Raw genomic sequence first — 22,796 nt, forward strand, 5'->3', positions numbered from 1 at the left:
CATCCGTCGCGTCGGTACGGAATTGGTGGAGAAGGGCGGGGTGGGGGGGGGGGGAGTAAACTCGTGTTGGGTTTCTTTCCCTTTTTTAAAAAAATAAAGGTTGTAAATGGTTTTGTTTTGTGCGGTATTTGCTGTTGTTCTGTTTCATTTTCACTTTGTCACGAGTTTCCTTTTTGTGCATGAGTGGGTCGCATTATCGATGCTTATGGTGCGACCGCCATGCTCCTGTGGTTTTGCTGTATCACACACGAAAACACAAAAAAATATATTGTAAGTTGTGCCCGCTTGTACGAGGTGTTTCTTGGTGTATTCTACTTTTTCCCGTTTCTTAAGTATAACACAACCTTTTTTTTGGTTGTTCTTTGTTATTTACACCTTCTGATCTCTCTTGTCCCTTACCTAGTAGTCACATTACTGCATTTTACCGGCTTAGTGGAGAGGCTGGTGCTCATGTCTTACAGATTTTTCGCGTCGAAGCTAAAACCATGGAAAGACATTGTTACGGAAAGTGTTGATTGTTTAGTTGTTGCAGCCCTCTGCGGATCGTTCAACCCTATGCACAAAACGCACGTTGAGATGTACAACCTCGTAGAGGAGGTTCTGAAAGGAACGGTATGGCAAAAGTCTCTGTTAGTTGGTGGGTTTGTCTCTCCGGTGAACGATGGTTATGAAAAGGAAGGACTCCACAGTTTTGAGGAACGCGTCGCCGTCTGCGATGCGTCACTTGCTGGTCACCCTGCGTTATCTGTTGATCGTTGGGAAGGACTGCAGCCGGATTTTGTAAACACTTTTTGGGTGTTGGACCACATCCAGCGACAGGTGCAGAATTGGTACGAAAATGATGCCAATCCAAATGAGGCGCAGTTGTCGTGGTTACGCGAACACCCAGTGCGTGTACTGTTCGTTTGTGGAAGTGACCTTTCGGCGACATTTCTCATACCAGGCGTTTGGGAGCTACCGTTGCTTAAAAGGCTTCTAGATAACTTTGGTATTGTTGTGTACCGACGGCCGGGAACACCGAGCTGGAAGGAGTTGTTAGAAGCTGAGGGATCAGTTGTGCACGATGATCTCGTTGAAGAAGACGGAAGCATGACGCCATTATCTTTGGACCTCTCTTCCTATTCAATTATTGAAACCGATCTGTTGAATAGCTTCATATCGGCTACGGATATTCGTAAGCAGCTGCTGATGGAGCCAGCAGCTGATCTTACTGCGTTTGTCATCCCCACCGCGGAGGAGCTTATCCGTAAGTTTTATGGGAAAGAGCCGGTGAGTATCTCCTAATGGCGATTTTTGGGGTAAATATTTAATCGAAAATTATACGCTTCACTTTTGTAGGCACTGGATGTAAGGACTCCCAGTTCGCGATGTCTCAAGGACTTCTCGGTTATCGTGCATAAATCAGGTTGTGTCCTTGCGCGAGTTGCTTGAATCCTTTCAAACATCTTCGCGTGTCTATCGCGATATTAGAGTTACCAAGGTCTTCACAATGTGAATAACTCTGTGAAGGTTTCGTGAACAATACTGCGAAAGCGTGATCAACTTCCCTATTGTCGTTTCTGTTTTATCCCATATGATCTTCGCCCCTTGCCTCCACATAATAGGTTTTTTTTTCTTTGAAAAGGGTTAACAACCGGCACATTAACCCAAATAGGAGATACGATCACAAACCAGAAAAAATTTACTCGGACCATTGTTAGTCACGTTACGCTTAAATTCTTTTTAGCTTCGTGAGTTTTTCCCCCTTAATTCGCTATCCATTCATAGCAACCTTTTGTATATGGGACAGGAGACGATGTCCGATGGGACTTGGACTAACTTTGCAAATATTGGAAAGTGTTTTCCTCGTAAACATCACTACCCCAATACTGTGGAAGAAGTTTCTTCTATTATAAAAGTTATTAACTCCGCTGGTGAGCGGTGCCGCGTGGTGGGTGGAGGGAAGAGCCCCAATTCATGTACATTTACTAATGGTCACCTGATTCACATGGATCGACTTAACCGCATTACTTCCATTGACGAAAAATCTATGACTATCGTGTGTGAAGGTGGTGCATTAATAAGTGATGTGTTTGAGCGGTTGAGCGCCCATGATCTGATGCTCCGTTGTGTTCCATCTTTCGTGCAGACAACTGTTGGGGGTGTCATTGCTACTGCCACACACAGTAGTGGCATACGGTCCCGCTCCATCTCTGATTGTGTCGTCCGCCTTCAGCTGGTTGATGGACGCGGTATTCTTCATACGTTTGACGCCTCCACACCGAAGGAATTATCACTTTCCGCATGCCATCTCGGTATGTTAGGCGTCGTTGTTTCTGTGACACTTCAGGCTGAGAAAAAACGACTGTGGCGCATAGAGAGCCGTCCCATTCCGTTCCGAAAATTGACTGAAGGCGATACACTTAAAAAACGCATTGCCGAGTCGGAGTTCTACCGCTTTTTCTGGATGCCCAATACAGACCAATGTTATGAGTCTACTGCTGAATTTGTTGGCGAAGAGGGGGCCGATCAGACGAAAAGAGTCGACGAATCTATCAAACTTGCGATGGGGAAGAAGCATGAGGCAACGTTACCAATGACCGCAGGAAACACAATTACAAAGCTAACCTCCAGCAAGTTGAGGAATTTTTCTTCCGAAAAGTGCAACAGCACGGGGGAGGACTATCAGATGTGGCTGCGAAATCAGCGGACCCTTCGAACTCGGATCTGCAAAATTCTTAAAGGTAGCTGGCTGCGCCACGGTGTGGTGGAGGCCGCACTTGCAGCAGCTGTCATTCAACCGGGTATACAACCTTACATTAATCGCACGTATCGTCGTCTCTTCTACAATGCTCCAGAAGTTCAATATGGCACCTCATTGGAATGCTTCACGTTCGACTGCCTCTTCAAGCAGTGGGCATGCGAGTGGGCGATTGACATTAGCAATGTCATGCCCGCGTTTCATTATCTTCGTGGCCTTATTTCCTCTGAAAACCTGAGTGTTCATTTCCCCGTTGAGTTCCGCTTTACTGGTGCTGATACAGCTGCTCTGTCACCTGCGCATGGCCGTCAAACGTGTTGGATCGGTATCGTAATGTACCGTCCTTACTTGCGGCACGCTAGAGACACATTACGTTACTACGATGCATTCAGCAAAGCCATGACGGTGATGGGTGGTAGGCCGCATTGGGCAAAATATTACACTTGGGGACCGGAGCAAATGCTGAAAGCTTACGGAAAGAATTGGGAGGATTTTCTGCTCTTTCGCAAGAAAATGGACCCGGAAGGTGTCTTTTTGAATGGTTGGTTCAATAGCCTCAGTGGAAACAGCCCAGTACTTAACAGCACTATTAGTCATCTGTAGTAGCGGACGTAACAGATCATAAGATTTTGGCACCAATAGTCGGAGGCAACCATGCCCTGCCATTACGATTTGTGGATCATTCCCACTTTTATAATTTTTTTTAATAATCACCTAAAGGACGACGTCCCAAAGGTTGCAACTAAGTGCAATGGCTACGTTCATAGTTTCGACAAACGAACGAAAGGAGTAGTGAAGAAATAAACGCGGGATGTTCCACCGTCGTTTGCGTCTACAAGCACATTTAGTCACATGGCTAAGAAGTGGTAGTGAAGAGAGGCTTTAAAACACGCTTAACCCTCTTGTGGACCGTGGAAAGTAGCCACTGACTGTCGCCTTCATAATGATTATGTAAAACATTTAACTCATTTCTCTTGCGACTGTACCTTTATTTTTGTCGTACTATTTTACACTGCTACCGAAATCGTTCGTGTTACCACTTTTCTTCTTCAACTTGTCTTATTCTTATTCAGAATACTGCAGGAAGTCCTTAGTCACTAGCTGCAACCACAAAAAAAGAGAAAGAATTTGCAGGCGGGAATGACGGAAACAGCGTTTCGAGGGACACTACTGCTTCTTCAAAACCGCACGCGTCGGGACCCGGAGGCCTACCGTGACGAGTTTCTCACACAACTTGACCACTTCAAGGCACTCACTCAAACCGTCGCGACACAAAAAGAGACAAACCCGCAGTATGTGGCAGTGCTCAATTTTGTTTGTCATGTCGGGCACTGCTACCCTAAGGAGTGTGAAGATGTAGCGGAAATTGTATTGAAGTTGCTGCAGGACTTTAAGGGAAGCACTATGACGTCGGATTTACGGCTCGTACTGGTTAAATCTCTGGCGCTTCTTCGTTCCAAAAACATCGTCTCTGCTGAGCGTTCCTTTCCATTGTTCTTCGAGCTGCTTCAAGAGCGTGACAAGGTCCTGAGACGCGTAATTCTTTCCCATATTGTCAGTGACATCCGCAGGGTGAACATGCCAGGCGCCAAGAACGGTGCCGCCGTAAATAAAAAGGCACAGAACTTCTTGTTTGGTGTGATGGCAGATGACGACCCAGTGCAGGCTCGCTGCGCTGAAATGGTGATGATTGATTTGTACCGCCGCCGTGTGTGGGCCGACGAGCGAACAGTGGAGGTGCTTACGCAAGCTTGTTTTTCAAGGCACACCGCCATTATCCGAACTGCACTACGTTTCTTCCTCCTACAGATGCCGAAAATAACTTCCATGGACAGCAAAAATGAAGACGATGATGATGACGACCCGGGAAGAGCCATATCGAAAATGAAACAGAAGCTGAAGATCAAAAAGAAGACAGGTAAACGAGAACGAATACTGAAACGTGAGGTTGGGGCAGTAAAGCGGAAGTACAACAAGGAAGAGAAAGAAGAGGAGCTACTCGCGAAGCAGCACGTGGATCCCATAAGGCTGCTGCGGAACCCACAGCAATTTGTTGAACGGTTGCTCGCACGTCTACAGAAGACAAGTGAGCGGTTCGAGGTTCGTGTTCTCTACTTGAATGTTATTGCGCGGACGGTTTCCGAACATGAGGTGGTACACCTTCCTTTATATGGTTTTCTAGAGCGCTACATGGAACCCTCGCAACTTCACTCCACACAACTGCTGGCGCTTTCTGTCATGTGCACTCACCGTATGGTGCCCCCTGACGCCCTCGAACCGCTCGTGAGAGCCATCGCAAACCACTTCGTTTCTGACCGATCGTCTCCCGATGCCATTACGGTTGGGTTGAACACAATACGCGAAATATGCAAACGTCAGCCCCTTGCAATGAACGCGGATCTTCTAAAGGACCTTGTTGAATATAAATCGCAGCGTGGTGACAAGGGTGTAGTAATGGCTGCCCGCGCTCTCATTCAGTTATTCCGTCATGTTTACCCGGAGCTGCTTCCGGGTAAACTACGAACAAGGACAGTCGATGCCTCTACTGGGGAGGCGCCCAAACCCGTATACGGGAAGGAGCATGTGTACACAGATATTCCCGGTTTGGAGTTGCTTTATGCTGATGAGGGAAGCGACGCGTCTTCTCACAGCTGTTGCTCTGGCAGTAGTGATGACGACGATGACAGCGATGGTACATGGGTAACGGATAGTAGCGACTGCGACCCAGACGATATTGAAGGTAGCTTTGTCGATGCCTCTGAATGCAGTAGTTGTGATGAAGAACACGAAGAGTGCCCCCAACTTGTAACCGTCAAACCTTCTTCAGGAGAACCACCATGTAAAGTAACAAAATATGAAAACAATGCAATAGGTGCTGAATCGCAACCCTCTTTTCGTGAGGACATGCCATCCCAAGTACACAAGCCTTCTAACCAAGACAGCGACACGCCAAGTGAAGAATCGGGTGGCAGCAGCGAACTGGAAGAGGAACTGGAAGAGTTTGAAGAAGTCGAAGGGGAGAGTTACGATGAGGAGGAAGGTGATGATAGTGATGTTGAGGAAGGAAGTGAAGAGGAGGGAGATGATTCTTCGTTTTGCTCTGAAGAGTGGGAAGATGAGGAGGAGGAAGCAGATGAAGAAGAGGATCAACCCTCACAAAAGGGCGAAAAAGACGTTGAAGGGGCAGGTGAGTGGTTTGAGGACGTTGACATTAACTCGACGCAACCATCGCAACGTTCAACAGTATCCAAACTGTCGTCGTCAGCGGCGCGCATTCTAACGGACGAAGACTTTGCTCGCATCCGAGCCCTTCAAAAGAAGCAACAACAGGGTAAACTACTCTCAAAGCGTAAAGGAAAAGATGCAGAGGCACGAGCGAAGAAACGCGAAGCTCTCATTCACAGCGTTTCAGCGGATCTCACAGCAGAGGTCATTGAGCATTTCACTGAAAAGAAACGTACAGAAGACCGACAGGAAAAGATTGCTCGCACTGAGGAACTGAGGCGGTCAAAGTCCAAGTTTGAGGCTCGAAAGAAGAAGAAGAGCAAGCTCAACTCTACTCATGTGGAGCATTCGAAGAGAGGAAAGTTGTTTAACATGACAAAGCGCTCACGACGGGTCGGGGCAAAGTTGAAATCTTCTGTGGCTGACCGTTCGAACCGAAATAAGGAAAACAAAAAGAAGGACATTAAGTTCCGCATCCGCCGTGGATGGAAGGCATAACAACCACTCAAACTCCGTTTTAGTGAGGTGTGTGCACACAACGTTTGTGAGGTCGTTTCATTACATTTTGTGTCTTGCCTGCGTTCACAGACCTCAATTTAAAAAGGGGTTTACCAATGCCAAAGGACTTTAATGTACTGACGTTTAAAGTAACAGTTTAAATCTTTTGGCCAAACTTCGGGCCCTCAGTCACTCTATGTTTCCTTTCTTGTGGAATTTAATTTCCAGCACCAAACCTCATGCCCACCGCTGTGGGGACTTCATAGCCAAATATTTACCTCTTTTTCTCCCTTCAATTTGTTGGAAACATTCCTCACTGTTTTTTGAAGGAGGGGTGGTACCTACCATTAAGGGGAGTTCAACTGATTCTTTTTTTTTTTTGAGTTCACGTGGGAGCCACGCGGTTGCACACAAGTCAGAGAGAAAAGGAAGTAAAAGTTTTTCTGGTGGGTGAGACGCTACATTTGACCCCGTCATACTCCACTGTAGCAGCGCGTAACGTCTTTTTAAAAGTTGTTTCATGCCTCTATGGTCCTTTGTGGAGTTGTCGAGCAGCTTCCTGAGCCCCGTAACCGTTGGCGTATCTCCTTTTTTCCGGCCACTGGAGGAGCGACTTAACACGGAACCGCCAGCTGTGCGGGAGGTCGTTTGGGAATACATGCACTGCACGAAGCGCGCCATCAACACGCGAATTATAGGGTTCTGCGAGCCAACACTAAACAAATGTGTGGATGATTTGCGATTGTACCTTAAAGCATCAGCGGCTGGTGGGAGTGACGAGGCTTCTCTCGCGGAAGTATTGAGGCGCCGTCGTGGTGAGGTGGATGCGGATTCGTTACCTTGGGAATCACGTGCGGAGTACAAGGAGTGGCTCCGCACTCAGGGAAGGTTGAAGTGTGGGTAAGCACGTGAGGGCACATACATGGTGAGCACGTTACGAAGCAGTACGGGGCCGTACCGAATGTGATTTGGTGTTGTTATCTTTTTCTCAAGGTTGTTCATGCAAAGGGTAACGCGGGTTCGCTCATAATACCGTTACCACACTGTTCCTGTTGTGGCTGACCAACCAGTGACGGCGTCCCTTTTTTGCTTGGGATGTTTACATATCGTAAGGAGTGGGCATCTCCTCTTCGCTCGTTGCACGTGTTCGTTACGATTTTCATTTATTTATTGCTTTTGCCCTAGAATTTTGTTGGTGAAATCACAAAACAGTCCCTAAGTTGTATTCCCTTTTCCCCCCTCTCTTTACTGTTAGCATAGTGTGTGTCAACAATGGTCGATGAAAAATTACCGACGTTATTTTCACCTAGCGCCACGGTGTCTTTCGCCGCGCGCTCCACGTTGAGTCGTGCCACACTCTTTACAACATTGCTGCCTTCCTTAGGAACAACCAAAGTAGAATCCCCGCGGCCCCCGCCTTCTTCACGCCTTTACGCAAAACGTCATAGCTCCGTCTACTCGCGCCACCCGCTTGAAACAATTGTTACTGATCAGTCATCATCATCGTCCGCGTGGTGGGCGGCCAACACGGAGAATAAGCGGTATGCCTCCATTGCCACCATGAAGGTGCAGGCACTTGAAGAGAAGTTCAACGAGCAGCTGAAGTCATATAATGCTTTCCATCCCGTTGTCGTTGATGGAGGTGCTTACAGCACGCAGGCTATACAAAGGCGGTTTAACGGTGAGTCTGTTAGTGATTCTCTGTCAAAACTCACTGATTTCGCCGCGACCAGGTCTGTTAGAAGCACCTTCGACGATAGTTTCGTCTCCACCATGGAAAAGATATCTGGTGTACAGGGAAACTTCACTCCACGGACTGTGGAAAGGAAAAGAGCGGCAGTAATAACACCTGATGGCTTGGAACTGTCAAGTAGCTCCTTGTCCCTTCACAGCGACAAGTTCACCGCCGGTATTGAACTTTGGCTGCGTGAGAATAAAGCTTCAGAAGAAGAACTTAGGCAGAAACGGCTCTTCTACGATTCTCAGCGCGCGAAGAGCGAGCAAAGGGAGCGTTCGCAGTATCGTCAGAAGTGGCAAGCAAAACTCGATGCACTGCACGACGAACGGTTAGATGCGTTTGCGCATTCCAAACACTCAAATGTGCTAAGTAAGAGGGTGTCCATCGTGGAAAACTTAACTGCAGCGACTGAGCAGCGGATTCTTTGGAGCAAGTTCCTCTCCAGTGAGGCCAATGCTGAATCCGCCGGAAGCCCTCGTACGAAATTTACGAGCACGTGGACTTCTAACAAATCCGCTAGTAACAATGAATTGCACGAATGGATTGAAGGAAAGTGGCACAACAGTACGCACCGTCATGAGGAAGCAGCACTCAAAATTCAATGTGCATACAGATGTTTTTGCGCAAAGGAAGAAGTAGCTAGAAGACGTTATGCAAGGCGGATGGTCTTCGCTGGGGTATTGAGCCGTGAAAAAGAAGCGGAAGCAAAGTGGGAAAATGCCCTGCGGATGCGCGTGAGCTCGTACGATACCGGTGGTAACACGATGAACCGCTTGAATCCTTCTATTAAACTTTTGAAGGAAAAGTTACTTGCAGTTGTTGTAAGGCGGAGGAATGCGAAAGCGCAAGAAGAAAGGTACCGGCGCGAAATTGAGGAGTACGCTGCCACGTCCATTCAGCGAGTTTATCGAGGTTACCTGGGACGGTTTTGGGTGAAACTGATGAGAAATGGTGATCCCGTGGAACAGCTTCGGTTAATCCGAATAGGGAGGGTGGTTGTGTGCTTGCAGGCCCGCTGGCGTGGATGCCTTGCTCGCGCGGCGATTGAGCGGCAGCGCGCTGCGGTCCTCGTTCTCCAGCGACTTGTGCGCTCAAGAGCGGCGTTTCTTGATCTTTGTAGAAAGCGCCGTGAAAGGAGGATGGAAGTGGAATATGGTATTCACAAACACTACATAAAGGTTATTATCCGCTTTCTCAAACGATGTGTAAACGACCGCAAAGAGTACATGAAGGAGCGTTGGGACCAGCTCTTCCTGATTCAACGTATAGGCCGAGGCCGCATTGGCCGTGGTATTGTGGAAAAGAGTTACAAACGTAGATGCGCTGCCCAGCTTGTGGTGGCTCTGGCAATTCAGCGACGTTACAGAGGTTGGCGCGGCCGTGTAAAGGCGCAGTACGAACGCGAGCAGCGTGCCGAGAAATACTTGCAGCTATGTCGTACTGATGCTGTCCAAGTTATTGAGAGGTCGTGGCGCTTTGCGCGCGGATATTACATTGAAAAGAGCAGGAAGGCCAGAAAGGAGGCGGAGAGAATAGCTCGCATTCTGAGGCGGCAGCGGAGGGAGAAGTTGAACCTGCGGCGCATGAGAATAGCAGCATTGAAGATTCAGTATTGGTACTTCAACGCCCGCTATGTCCGGGAGGTGCGGATGAAACGGATTGAGCAACGTAGGGAATTGGTCCGGAGCGAAAGTGCTGAGCGGATTCTTCGCTTCTACCGTGAGTACAAATTCAGAGCGAATAGGCAGTCGCCGGTGGAAACGGCACCAGCCGCAGAAGAAGAGAATTAATAAGCATCACCCCGTGTTGGGAATATTATGTTATTTTTCCATTTGTTTCTTTGTTTCGTGCCATTTATAGGCTTCTAGATGCATATTCGACTTGGATCCTGGACTACCTTCTCATGTATTCAAGGGGTACCTGGATGAGAGTAAGAGAAACTGAATCGCATTGGATGTTTGGTTGTTATTCGCCCTTCTTCCCTTATTTTTTGACATGTTTGTTGGTCTGCAATATTTATTGTAGACCATGCTGTTTTGTCGGACAAAACATGTTAAAGATGAAGCTTCAATGCTGAACTGTGCGGTTTTTCTTCTTGTAGTATATATGTATATGTACTGATGTTTTTGTAGCCCATTACGTGAGACACACGTAGTGTGGATTTTCCGCATGTAAAAAAGGTGGTCACGTCCGTTACAAAAAAAAAAGGTTTTTTTTCCAGAATATGTTTGACTCTGGGCTTTCAGGGTCGAATTCTTTCTCTTTAAATTTCTCTTCCCCCATTTGACCACATCATCCCCATCTCCACGGTATAGGAATTCTCTTATAGTGTAGCACTGTTACCACATCCCATTAACTGATTATATATATATATATATATTACATATTGTCGAATACCAATGCCAATAAATAACTGTGAATTGGACGCTGCTCTGCAGTTAGCCCTCCGGGCTGCTCATGGGGTTGCATGCACTATTGATAAAGCCATGGAAGAGCGGGACACAACACTACTTGACATTCAAACCAGGGAAAATGGGGAGGGTTTGATTACACAATATGATAAGCAGTGCGAGGAAGAAATAATTGCCATCCTTCGCTTAGGCGCACCGAGTTACGATATCATCAGCGAGGAGCTTCACAGCGACACGGTACTGACGGACGCACCGACGTGGATGGTGAGCACCATCAACGGGACTTCTAGCTTTATCCATGGCCTTTTCGACTGCTGCGTCTCTATAGCCCTCGTTGTAGACAAGGAACCTGTCATCGGCGTTGTTAATGCTCCGAGACTGCATGAAGTTTATTCTGCTATTCGGGGTCGTGGTGCATATCTCAATGGTCAACGCATTCGAGTCTCAGAGACGCGTAGCATTAACCAATCTGTTGTGTACCTTCACAACCCTTGCGGAGAAGGAGAGGTTGTGGTGAACACCGTAATTGAGATGCAGAAGGAATTTACGAGGATGCCCGTGCACGCTCTTCGTGTTCATGGTTCTGTCGCGCTTGACATGTGCTTCATTGCCACGGGTCGTGCTGAGCTCTTTCTTAAAGTTGGTGTGCATCCGTGGGATGTTGCCGCCGCCACCGTCATTGTGCGTGAGGCAGGAGGAGTTGTCCACGATATTGACAATTTAAACATCCTGGATCTCACAACGTGCACGGTGTGCTGTGCTAACTCGAGCGAGATCTCTAACATAGGAGTGGGAGTTGCAGCTAAACATGGCTACAAAAAATCGGTGTTAGGATGCTAGTGGGTTCTTGAAAGCGCACGTTTTCCTTAATAGGAGAATTTCTTATTTCTATCCACACCATTCTATACTCCAATTTTTACTATGTTTCCTTCATCAGTGAGTAGGTCCTCCTTTTTTTTCAGCTTGCGTGGTGTCCTTAGCCACTTACTGGCACAATGGTGTGGCAAAGGTTTTTTTAGACACCAGACGGAGAACGGGCGGAGCGAGTAATACGACAGGCAGATGAACTTTTGATGCCCAATCGTGGGCGCACTTGCACGTGCGAATCAGTGTGCTCTCTTTCTTATATTCTTTCTACTATACTCTTAGTCTGGTCACACGGTTTTAGTCTAAGGTACGTGTGCTTAGTGGAAGCTGCTCATAAGCCGCATATCAGCCATCGCCACCCTCCGCTACTGAAATGTCAGAGCATGCAACGACCGATTTAGAAGGCAGATATGCCCAGTTGGCCACAATTCAGAGTGAAATCGACGCAGCACCACTACTTTCCCCTACTGTCGAAAAACTCGGAGACGGCTGTAACTTAATGACTGAATTTTCTGACAACCCGCCGATGCTCGTCAAAGTTGTTTCCCTCTGGAGGAACGAAGAAACCAAATACAAGGGTATACGCTATGCACGCCGCGATGGGAACTGTTTCTACCGTTCAGTGGTGTTTGGCATGCATGAGTCGCTACTGAACAATAAGGAGCGTGCCGGTGCCCACCTTGAGCGGATTACGGACCTCAGTAGGCAAGTTGTGGCCGATTACGGCAACTTTGCCGAAGATTTCTGCCATCCCGCCGTCGAAATGGCTAAGAAAATAGAGTCGGGTGAGTGCTCAACGGTGGAGCAGCTGTATGAACTGTCCACTAATGGAGAAGCGGAGTACGCACTCTACTTCTACCGATATGCCGTGTCACATCATATTCGTACACATGAAGATGACTTTCTGCCGTTTGTAGTTGGAATGGGCCACGAAACGGTGTCGGAGTTCTGCTCAGTGGAAGTTGATGCGGTCGCGAGCGAGGCAGATAATGTGCAGGTGGTGGCCTTCGCGCAATGCTTCGACGTGCGCGTTATTGTGGAGTATGTGGATGGCAGAGAAGGCGACTGCACTACACGGCATACATTTCAGCAAAAGGACTCACACGACGCTAACGAGTACACCACTATCGAGGTAACGCTACTCTATCGACCGGGTCATTACGACCTTCTTTACAAGTAGTTATACGGGTTGAGCTTGCACTAAGTCCTTCTTACATGTTTGTTCCTGTTCGGTGAAAAGGGGGTTATTTACACCCCTCCCCGCCTCTTCTTAGGCGTGAAAAGCATTGAATAGATCTGAGAGGGAAAGATAAAGCGAAGCGAGAGTTTGAATGGCAAAAGAGGTAATAGAGTTGGATGTCATCACTACTTGCATACCTTTTTTTTTTTGCTTTAACACGAGTAAGTGGTGAGGCTGGCAAGAGTGACACTCCAATGTCAAATCATAAATAGTAACCATTTTTGGTCGCAGGACAGGGTGTGTTTGTACCTTTCGGTTTGGAAAAAAAAAATGGAGTTGAGAGAGGTGTTGTCAGTTTTGCCATCTTTACGAGGGTGATGCCACGTACAAACCCCTCCTTTCATGAGCAGTTATTGAACTCTCACGGCTGCTTTCGCAGTTCTTTTATGTATCATGGACTCTCCAACGTGCATTGCCATCCAAAATTACCCCCGACTCCTCTCTTCCTATTGCTAACATGATCAACATCTGAATTCTCGCTGTAGAAGTTACCACGGCGAAGGGAATAGGTGCAAAAAAAAAAATTGCATCGAAGGTGAACTGCATTTGATCAGCTCCGTGATTTGGGGAAGCGGGAGGGGAGGTCGACCAACACAATCTAGCAGAGGAGCGAGTTCCTGTGAAAACCCCCGTTAAGATACCGCTCCATCTTTAATTGATGAGCTCTTCACAAGGAGAAATGCCCCGACCGGTGGTATCGGGTGCGGGTGCACTTCGGTGGGGAGAGAGCACCAACAACAACACCAGTAGTGGTAATGCGAGTTGCGTTACTACCACGGTATCTGTTTTTCGGCAGAGTGTTGATAATTGTAGCGGTGAGTGTTCGAACAAAACAGCGGTAGTAGCGTCGTTGCCCAGTTTGTTTAGCGGCATGGAGGTAACGAGAACACAGTGCAGGAGACGTGCAGCGGCCGAAAGAACGGGAACATCGCATACTTCCCGAGCCGAATCTTTAGTTTCAGGAACACTTCATAGTGAGGTAGTTTCAACCGAAGTGAAAACTGTAGAAAGTGTCTTCACGGGAGCTGTTGGAAACCAAACATTTTCTTATGAAAGTGAGCAAGGGGTGGAGGAAAGAGGTGAATTCAATGCGAGGTTCCAGGAGGTTGATGAAACCCCTGTTCGACGCAGCCCATTAGCGACCCAAGAGGATGCCAGAGCTGCAGTCTTGATGGGGAACGTCAAAGAAGCCGTTAGTACTCCTTCGGTAAACTCCGCTGTTGAAATGAGTGCTCCTCAACATAATGTGAAACCTAGCAACGTGATGTTCCCTGAGAGAGGTACACTCTCGTTTATGAAGTCCGCATTTGGATTTATCTCCGGCCAAGGCGAAAAACATGAAAACTCGGGAGAGGTGGCTGATTACGATGCCAAAAACGACGTTGGAGGGAGTGATGATGCACCCATTATCCCACCACTTTGCGCACTTTATGGGTCCAAAATTCTTTCTGGTAATTGTTCAGAAAAAACACAACATGCTGAAGAAGCAGCAGCAGCACTTGTGCTTCCCCTGCAACATGAATTTAAAGGAAACCTTACCACGGAGAGCATGAACGATGGAAGGTGTGATTATGTTGCCATTAATTCTTGTTGCTTTCCCACCAGGGGTGAAGGGAACTACGTGAGCACGGTGGATGACCGAGAAGATCGCCTGAACAATCAAGTGAGAGCTGTGGGCACTTTGGAACCTTACAATACTTCAAATATCTTGGGGGAAGGCGTGGAAATGGATCAGCAACAGGTCACACACCCAAGGAATATCTCTGGGAGTGTTAAAAACAGAAAACCGTGGGAAGAACGATGGGACAGGCGCCGCCAAGAGGTTCGCGAGGCGGAGCGCAACGTCCTGAAAGCAGTTGAAACTATCGCGATCAAACTTGGCGAAGTCCATGCTTCCATTGAGGAGCGTCGAAAGATTGTACGCGCGGCCTCCGAAGTGGAAAAACGTATCGAGCAATGTATCATCGAGGAGGCATTTGACGGGGCAGAGGCTCTAAACGCAGAGCTGACACACCTGTTCCACCGTGTGGCAGAGCTGGATGACGAGACGCTGAACTCATTTTTACCGTCCTTAACCAAGTATGGCACTCATTTGCAATCAGAGGTGATAGCTTTCGCAGAACTTCTTCGTCAGCACCATCAAGATGTTTTGGATTCCGGAGATACCGCTGAATTGGAGATCCAAACTTTCATTACAGAATCAACGCAACGTCTCAACAGTCTTCTTAAAGATATCGCCTCCCAAATGGAGAGGTCGATAGGGAAGCAGCAGATTGCACAGCAAAAGATGAATGAGATATGCGAACGTAAGGATGGTATAATGAAGACAATACGAGAGCAGAACTACGGAACACTGGAAATACAACAACAGTTAGGCAGCGAGGTGGCGGAAATCGATGAGGAAATGGAAGAGCTGGAAGCGAAGCTTGCAGAGCTGAGACGCCTTCGTGCAATCAAGATGGAAAAAATGAAAGAGATGGAACAACGGGTAAGATGTAGCTTGGATGAGCGCCGCATGCTGGAAAGTGAGTTGGACAAACTCATCACACGGGCGGAAAAGAATTTATTCGCGGCAAACGAAGAGGTTGAGAAGCTGCGTGTCGAACTGGAGTCGTATGAAAGTGGTAGGGCAGCGTTTGAAGTGAAGAAGGAGCTTATTCTTGAGGAGTGGGAGTGTGAAACCTCCACAGCCGGAGGTTGCGATCTGCGTCGCGTATCGCTGGAAACGCAAACACTTACTTCTGTACGTGAATATACGTCGTCACTCACCACCCTCTTGCGGCTACGAAGCGACGGCATTTGTTTTCTTGGTGACGTGGCGCCATCCATTGATCCCTCTTCACCGGAATCCCAAGACTGCCTCCTATCGGTTACACACAACCTCCGGAAGAAGTTGAGCGATCTTGAGATGGAGAACGAAATGAATGATAAGTTGGTCAAATTACTTGACGTTAAATTAGTAGAAATGCGAAGCAGTTTAGCTGTACTAGGGGCAATGAAACAAACTGCCATTCAGGCGAGACAATTCAGAGAGGCGCAGGCGAAATCCGATGAGATACGTGAACTTTCTGATGCCATCAAAAGAGAGGAGGAAACTCGAACCAACATCCAAAAGAGGTTACAAACAATTGGCGATCTTCGAGAGGAGCTTCAAAAGAGGTTGTGTGACGAAAACAGTCAATGTGAAGTTAAGGTCAGGGAGTATCTATTCAACTATAAAAGTTGTATCGACAAGACGGAGGAGGCGGGTGCTGCATTGGTGGACGCGCTTCATAATTCCATCGGTAAGGAATCGATGCTTGGAAGTGTTGACCTCGTAGAGGCAACACAGCAGCTGGTGGATGTACTGAGGGAAGAACTCGAAGGTGCAAGTATGGCTTCGTCTTTAAATCCAGTGGATCAACAGAGCTCTGAGGCGGTCAAATACGAGTGAGTATGCAAAACAAAGTAAGAAAATATTATTCAAGGCAGCGTGTACAGCCGAACAGTTGATTAGTATAATTTGTTCCTTGAATTGCATTCTCTTGAGGGTTAATGTGACACCGTCAGCGCAAGTTTTCATCGGTGCATTGTCAAGTTTTGCAAACAAAAGCAGCGTCTCCTATAGCTGAGTTTACAACCAACATTGTTGCTGCACCCCCTCTTCTTTTCACACATCTTTTTATATGTATTGTTGGTGTTACTGCGTTCATTTGTCACATTTTCAACATTGTTCACGCTGGTACATAAATAGTACCCGCTGAGTGTACACTTCTTTTTTTTAAAAAAAACGTACGAAGCTGCCTAACGTTCATAGTGTGAGGGAAACCTTTTTTGTAGCATTGTTGCCACTGCCACACAATTTTATCGTTGTTTTTTTTTCTCTGTGCAGTAATGCCTCATTCACCTTTTTTTTTTGTTGAACTCTCTTCTCGTGCTCAGATTCATCTGCAAGAGCTTTAATGGCTGAAACACCAAAGGAGATTCCGCCGGATGAAGCACCGCTACGAGCGGCGATGGGGGAGGTTCAGGAAGATGTCGCGCATAACACGGAGGGCGATGAGGAGAGTACCGCAAATTGTATTCGGACGGAACTAGGCGAAATGAATGAAATTGAATCCCGGTGCCCGCGGTGCGGAGGGAACGGGACCACGCGCCTCATGATTACGAACATACCCCACTTTAAAGAGGTGATCGTCAGCAGTTTTGAATGTCCTCACTGTGGTGAGCGAAATAACGAAGTTACATTTGGAGGTGAGTTTGGACCAAAATCAGTGCGGTACGAACTAGAGGTGAAATCAAAGAAGGATTTGGATCGTCAGGTTGTAAAGTCAGAGTACGCAACAATTCGTATACCTGAGTTGGATCTGGAAATACCTCGGGAGTCGCAACGAGGTGTGCTTAACACTGTCGAGGGGTTTCTGGAGCAAACGGAGTCTGGTTTACAGCTTCAGCAACCACTTCGTCGAATACAGCATCCCGAATTGTATGAGAAACTTGAGACCTTCTGTGAGAAGGTCCGACAATATCGCACTGGAGATGTGCCCTTTACATTCATCATTGATGACCCCGCAGGTAACAGTTACGTCGAGGCTTACTATGATTACTACCACCCAACCATTGATCCTCAATTGACACGGTATGAAAAGGAGCGGACGAACATTGACCGTCAACTTCTCGGGTTAACAATTGAATACAATACGCAGAGAACGGATGCGGAGCAGCGTGAGGTGCAGGAGGGGCAATTTGATGACGTAGTACGTATGGAAACAGAGTGCAGTGCATGCAAAAAACCTGGATTCATAAATATTCAGCAGGTTAATATCCCATATTTCAAGGAAACCGTCATTATGGCGTTCCGTTGTGATTTCTGCGGTTACAAGAGTAACGAAGTGAAATCTGGTGGTGCAGTAGCAGAGAAGGGACTTAAAATAACACTTGAAGTGAAGTCGGAGAGCGATCTGAAGCGTGATGTCCTCAAATCCGACAGCACAACATTGTTGATCCCCGAAGTCGCGCTAGAGTTGGCCCCTGGAACGCTTGGCGGCTTCTTTTCAACAGTTGAGGGAACACTCATGATGGTGCGTGACCAGCTGAAAAGTTTACCACAGGCGCAATTTGCTAAAGGTGATGCGGCGGCTACCGATCCGGAGGCTAAAACGCTAACTACCTTCGTAAAAGAACTTGAGCATCTGTTGGAGCTGAAGAGGCCTTTCACATTCATTCTCGACGACCCGTTGGCGAACGTTTACATTCAAAACCCCCGTGAGCATCTGCCACCACCGGAGAATGAAGACCCGCAGTTGACAAAAACATATTATACCCGTACTTTCGAACAGGACGAAGAACTTGGCTTCCATCAGATGAATGTCAACTAGCGTATAAATGGCCGCCGGATCTGAAAAATGGATGCTTGTAAGGGCGTCCCACGTGTTACCTTTACTCCTTACTAACTTTAAGTGTCATAGCTCTTTGAATCCCCTTATGGCTTCAATCAGCGTATATTTAGGACGAAGACGAGTCGCATTTAAGTGTAATATTTTCCACTTTCGCTGGGGATTTTTGAATCGTCTCATGCACTATGTTAGTCTCACCCGGTTGGTTCCTCTCTTTCTAATGAAGCACGTACAAAAAAAACACTGCGCGATATCATCCGGCAACACTTTCATTTGTTTACCTCCTGTTTTTTTCTTTTTTGTGCGGTGTTATTAAAGCTTAGGGATGCAGCGGCCGAAAACGAAGGGGACAGCATACGGGGGAAAAAATAGGAGGGTGAAGAATTGATAATAATTACGTCCATTGACACAACCGATAGTCCAAATCACTCGTATTTGGCGGAATCGCGTGAACTCTTACACAAAATAGACATTTAATGTGGTAAATCACCTCAGCAGTTGATTAAACCCTTGCTGCTTAGGAATGAAAAGAATAAAACATGTGCGGTTAGTCAAGTCAATCGACCTGATGTTTCGTGTGTTATGTAGTGGTGCCATTACTGATGCAGATAGCTGGCGGCTTCAAGTTGGCTTTGCAATTTTGTTTCACGTAATTGCTTATCTTCTGTATTTATTTATTATTATTATTATTTTGCACTGTATTTACACCATAGTAGCGTACGTAAACATATGCGTGTTAGAACCAGAACCTTTGCCTTCGCCGACTCATATCAGGTGTGGGATGTTTACTCTGTTCTCAAAGACGATTTTGAAGCTCTTTCTCTCCACTACATCACCTACGTTATATCAATATTACTGTTATTTTGACCATCACTTAACATTTACAATTTGGAACTCCAGCGGGAGCGCGGACATAAGCCACGTCCAAATAGAAACAAGTGGAATACAAAGATGAGCAGCGATTCAAAAGCCATCCGCAACACCGACGCTTTGGGGCGCGCTTACATGCAGCTGCTTTCTTGCACCCTCGGTTTAGAGAAGGAGGTTGAAAAATATTATGTCCGAGAAGAGGCCATCATTCGCGAGCGTGTTATGCTACTCGACAAAATACAAAGTAACATCGCGGAAGAGCGCCGTTGCTTGGAGATAGATCACCAGGAGTGTCGCTCGAAGATAAGTGCCACACGCAAAAATAGTCTTTCACTGCGCGGTGATGAGACGAAGTTATCGCAAATAGCCTCGCATACAGAGGCACAGTTAGATAAGGAGGAGAAGTCGCTGAACGAGCGCCTGGCGTGGGTGAATGAGCGAATGCTCAGTGAAACCCGCGAATTAGAACTTATCACGGAGCAGATTAACAAATGTGAGAAGAATCAAAAACTCTTGGGTCAGCGGGAGGAGGAGCAACACAAAGCGGAGCGAGATCTTGATATGGCCCAGCGGGAGTTGAAGTCGCTGGAAAAAGAGATTGACGAGCGAAAGTCATCACTTGAAAAAAAACATGAAAACATTGTCATGTGGAACCGGTCACTGGACAACCGAGAAAAAGAACTTGCGCGATATCAGGAGGAGTTTAGGGAAGATTTAAGACGGGTAGAAGAGGAAGAGAGGCGCTATGGGATTTACAATAGTTTCAGCAAGGTGGCACCGACCGTTTCTTTACGTGAAGTGATGGATGACTACAACATGTCTATTGAAAAGGAAAGCCTCTGTGAAGAAATCGAAAGGGATGAAGAGGACGACACGTTGCCGTAAATAACGGAATTGAGTCAACTGTGGGGAATGGAGGGAGAGGGGCGGTAGAGCATTGCATAAGAAGTGTTGATATTAATTTACATGATCACGTTTCACGCACACATGCACACACCTACCCACTAGGGTCCTCTTTTTGTCTCCTTCTTGATTTTTGCCGTTGCAGCACCGTTTTTTTTTTTGTGCGCGCGTGTGCATGTGTGATACTTGGCGTGTGTTTTCCCATCGTACCCCATGTTGATTACCCATTTCGTTAAAATCATGACCACGATGGTGAGATTGTAAACGTTTTTACTTTATGGCTCTTATATATATATATATATATATATATATATGCACATATAAAAGGGAAGGATAATGATTAAGTTGCTTTTTTTTTCTGAATAGCATTTTACTCAGCGAGCCCATGATGAAATTTTTTCAAAAAAAAATCTCCCGTTTATCAGAACAGTTGCTATGCAGGTTTCTTCGGCACACCGCCATACGAATTACTGACGTTCCATAGAGCATCACGGGGTCGCATGGGAGAGGGGTAAAGGAGCGCTGTCACTCGTGACGGAGGCATACATTTCCTTTCTTCTATCAGTTTTTAAAAGTGTCAACGTCTTTTAAAGCACGAAATTGGGAGGAAATGTGTTATTCTCTTTTACTGCAGTGAACATATTTGCTCACGTCTCTCTTAGCTGTGTCTTCCATTTTTTTTTTCGGGGATGGATGGGATGATGTTGTGCGTGACAAACTCCCCTATCTCTTTTTGTTTCCCCCATTTTCATCATTGTTTTCTTTCCCTTTTCCTTTACTTAACTCACACTATATTTCGACCCAAATATTTTGCTGTTGTTGTTGTTTTTTCTTTTTCCTTTTCCTCTTCTAATACCACCTTTAAAATATCAGGGATGGATGAACTATCGGATATTTATGACTCCATCGTAGCAAGGCGCATTGCAGATGCTCTACTACAGCGTACTATGAACTTCTGTATACGTAAACGTCGTTCTTTTGAATCTCTTCACAGTCTCCGTTGGCGTTTGCTCACGGGCCTTCTTCCCACAGATGTACAACTCAACAACTTCTCGGAGAAATGGTCCTCATGTACTCAAAAGTGCATGACAAGGTGGCGTACAATGAATGAAGATTTAAACAATCGCGCACCAGATGACTCAAAGAAAGGGGAGGTTGTGAAGAGAAAAGCGCGTTTTGAGGAATTTGATTCTTCCAGCGAGGAAGTAGATGATGTGACGATTGAAAATCCTTTACTGCCAAAAAATGGAAGCTTTTACGCGCTCAGGTACCGTTTGAACAAACTGTGTTCCATTATCGCTCTGGATGTTGACCGGATTCACTGGGATATTCCCCTTTTCGAACTTCGCACCACAAGGGATGCCCTGCTTAAAATCCTTAGTGTTTACTGTGTACAACACAGCTGTGAGTACAAACAGGGCATGCATGAGGTTGCGGCTTTTGTGTTTTATTTGACACATAACGATGCAACCATTCTCGAACACCTCCGCAATGAGCGAGGTTGGGGACACGCCTCCCTACCCAATATCTTTGCTCCAATATGTCCAGTGGAAGGAGTGGTAGCGGTAGCGTATTACATTTTTGACGCCATAATGACTGAAAGTGGTGTGAATTTATCCTTCTTGTACTTCAGCGCTTCCGATGGTCAAACAGATGGCATTACTGCTGCCACTCACAACGTACAGGGCCGACTGTTGCTGAAACTAGACGCACAACTCCACAAACAAATCAATACTGTATATAAAATCACTCCAACATTGTACCTTATGCGATGGTTACGACTCCTCTTCCTTCGGGAATTCACGCTTGAACAATGTGCAGACCTGTGGGATGTCTTCCTTTCGGAGCGTTTTGTTACCCCTGCGGAAGACTACCACCTCGAAAACAGCGTCGTTACATTATTTGCAGCTGTCATGTTGTTGAATATCAAAGCCAATATCATGAAAGGCTACAATGAGGCAATTGAAAAAGTGATGAGGTATCCGTCGGTCGGGCAAATTAGTTTTTTGATTCAAGAAGCAGTGCTTCAGTTAGAGAGAGTAAAACATTGCTTAGGGCGCTACTTTGTGGTCGAAGACGCCGTTCACGTTGAGGAGGAGCAGTTGTTTGGAGTTGATTCAGACAGACGCGTGTCAAGTGTGATCACTGAATCATCGGTGAGGGGGATGCAACAAAACATCGGCGCATTGGAGTTTGTTGTCACCATGGACGAACAGTGTGGTACATCCACCAAAAGCTCACTTGGTAAAGCCGTAAACACGGTTAACTCGAATGGGTATTATGATGTTATCGCAGATGGGGCATATCCGAAATAAACGTTCTCCGTGATGCGGAAAAGAGGGAATATGGGTTATTTGCTCCATCAAGTAGATTAGAATATGGATGCGATGAAATTTTGGGGCGGGGGAAAGCAAAAAAAAAAGGAAGTAGATACAGGAGGAAAGTTGTGAATGTAATGCTCTGCATCGACGTGGAAACAACAATTATGGGGAAGATTGTGCACCTGCGCTGTCCGTTTGACAAGATGGGTCCAAAACAGTAAGTGACATTCGGAACGTAAGCAACGTTGAGCCACCTGCGGTTTTTTTTTTTTGTGAGGAGCATTTCCTATAACGTCAAGTATCGCGGTACAAATGTGTATGGGAGAGAAATACGTCACCGCGAAGTACTACATATGGAAATCGTTAGTTAGTGACATCCGTCGTAGGGAAGTTTTCCGACGGTATGCGAAAATGGCCTGGAAACTCTGGGATTTGCTTGCCTGTTTTTTGTTTTCTTTCTTTACAGTTTTTTTTTTCTCAAGTGTGCGAACGACAGTCAGACGAAAAGGTTTTGGGACTATTGCGCCACTTGCAGCGGTGCTATCTTTTTTTTCTTTTTTTAGATGGTGACGCTGGGGGTTGAATCCACTTCACATTTGTCGAAGTGT

The 22,796-nt window shown here is 46.5% G+C and overlaps 11 protein-coding genes across 11 annotated transcripts, besides 5 other annotated features; all 11 read left to right on the forward strand.

The window, feature by feature from the left end:
• Window positions 1-22,796: part of a sequence feature (sequence corresponds to BAC RPCI93-26K5) that runs on past both edges of the window.
• Window positions 220-1,284, forward strand: Tb927.5.2640 (hypothetical protein, conserved; the record flags this gene model as incomplete). Its single annotated transcript, XM_839843.1, has 1 exon — window positions 220-1,284. One exon carries the CDS (start codon window positions 220-222, stop codon window positions 1,282-1,284), a length of 1,065 nt encoding a protein of 354 aa, XP_844936.1.
• Tb927.5.2650 (hypothetical protein, conserved) lies at window positions 1,781-3,343 on the forward strand (the record flags this gene model as incomplete). Its single annotated transcript, XM_839844.1, has 1 exon — window positions 1,781-3,343. The coding sequence occupies one exon, from the start codon at window positions 1,781-1,783 to the stop codon at window positions 3,341-3,343; it is 1,563 nt and encodes a 520-aa protein (XP_844937.1).
• Window positions 3,430-3,451: a sequence feature (AT_rich).
• Tb927.5.2660 (hypothetical protein, conserved) lies at window positions 3,881-6,463 on the forward strand (the record flags this gene model as incomplete). The annotated part of the gene is made up of 1 exon (XM_839845.1): window positions 3,881-6,463. The coding sequence occupies one exon, from the start codon at window positions 3,881-3,883 to the stop codon at window positions 6,461-6,463; it is 2,583 nt and encodes an 860-aa protein (XP_844938.1).
• Tb927.5.2670 (hypothetical protein, conserved) lies at window positions 6,984-7,367 on the forward strand (the record flags this gene model as incomplete). The annotated part of the gene is made up of 1 exon (XM_839846.1): window positions 6,984-7,367. The coding sequence occupies one exon, from the start codon at window positions 6,984-6,986 to the stop codon at window positions 7,365-7,367; it is 384 nt and encodes a 127-aa protein (XP_844939.1).
• On the forward strand, window positions 7,736-9,991 carry Tb927.5.2680 (hypothetical protein, conserved; the record flags this gene model as incomplete). The annotated part of the gene is made up of 1 exon (XM_839847.1): window positions 7,736-9,991. The coding sequence occupies one exon, from the start codon at window positions 7,736-7,738 to the stop codon at window positions 9,989-9,991; it is 2,256 nt and encodes a 751-aa protein (XP_844940.1).
• Window positions 10,561-10,583: a sequence feature (AT_rich).
• On the forward strand, window positions 10,601-11,452 carry Tb927.5.2690 (inositol-1(or 4)-monophosphatase 1, putative; the record flags this gene model as incomplete). Its single annotated transcript, XM_839848.1, has 1 exon — window positions 10,601-11,452. One exon carries the CDS (start codon window positions 10,601-10,603, stop codon window positions 11,450-11,452), a length of 852 nt encoding a protein of 283 aa, XP_844941.1.
• On the forward strand, window positions 11,853-12,659 carry Tb927.5.2700 (otubain, putative; the record flags this gene model as incomplete). Its single annotated transcript, XM_839849.1, has 1 exon — window positions 11,853-12,659. One exon carries the CDS (start codon window positions 11,853-11,855, stop codon window positions 12,657-12,659), a length of 807 nt encoding a protein of 268 aa, XP_844942.1.
• Tb927.5.2710 (hypothetical protein, conserved) lies at window positions 13,378-16,152 on the forward strand (the record flags this gene model as incomplete). Its single annotated transcript, XM_839850.1, has 1 exon — window positions 13,378-16,152. The coding sequence occupies one exon, from the start codon at window positions 13,378-13,380 to the stop codon at window positions 16,150-16,152; it is 2,775 nt and encodes a 924-aa protein (XP_844943.1).
• Window positions 16,661-18,076, forward strand: Tb927.5.2720 (zinc-finger protein ZPR1, putative; the record flags this gene model as incomplete). The annotated part of the gene is made up of 1 exon (XM_839851.1): window positions 16,661-18,076. One exon carries the CDS (start codon window positions 16,661-16,663, stop codon window positions 18,074-18,076), a length of 1,416 nt encoding a protein of 471 aa, XP_844944.1.
• Window positions 18,762-18,787: a sequence feature (AT_rich).
• On the forward strand, window positions 19,046-19,849 carry Tb927.5.2730 (hypothetical protein, conserved; the record flags this gene model as incomplete). The annotated part of the gene is made up of 1 exon (XM_839852.1): window positions 19,046-19,849. One exon carries the CDS (start codon window positions 19,046-19,048, stop codon window positions 19,847-19,849), a length of 804 nt encoding a protein of 267 aa, XP_844945.1.
• Window positions 20,153-20,190: a microsatellite.
• Window positions 20,743-22,182, forward strand: Tb927.5.2740 (hypothetical protein, conserved; the record flags this gene model as incomplete). Its single annotated transcript, XM_839853.1, has 1 exon — window positions 20,743-22,182. The coding sequence occupies one exon, from the start codon at window positions 20,743-20,745 to the stop codon at window positions 22,180-22,182; it is 1,440 nt and encodes a 479-aa protein (XP_844946.1).

This window comes from Trypanosoma brucei, chromosome 5 (genome assembly GCF_000002445.2).
Source record: "Trypanosoma brucei brucei TREU927 chromosome 5, complete sequence".
Taxonomy (NCBI): Eukaryota; Euglenozoa; class Kinetoplastea; order Trypanosomatida; family Trypanosomatidae; genus Trypanosoma; species Trypanosoma brucei.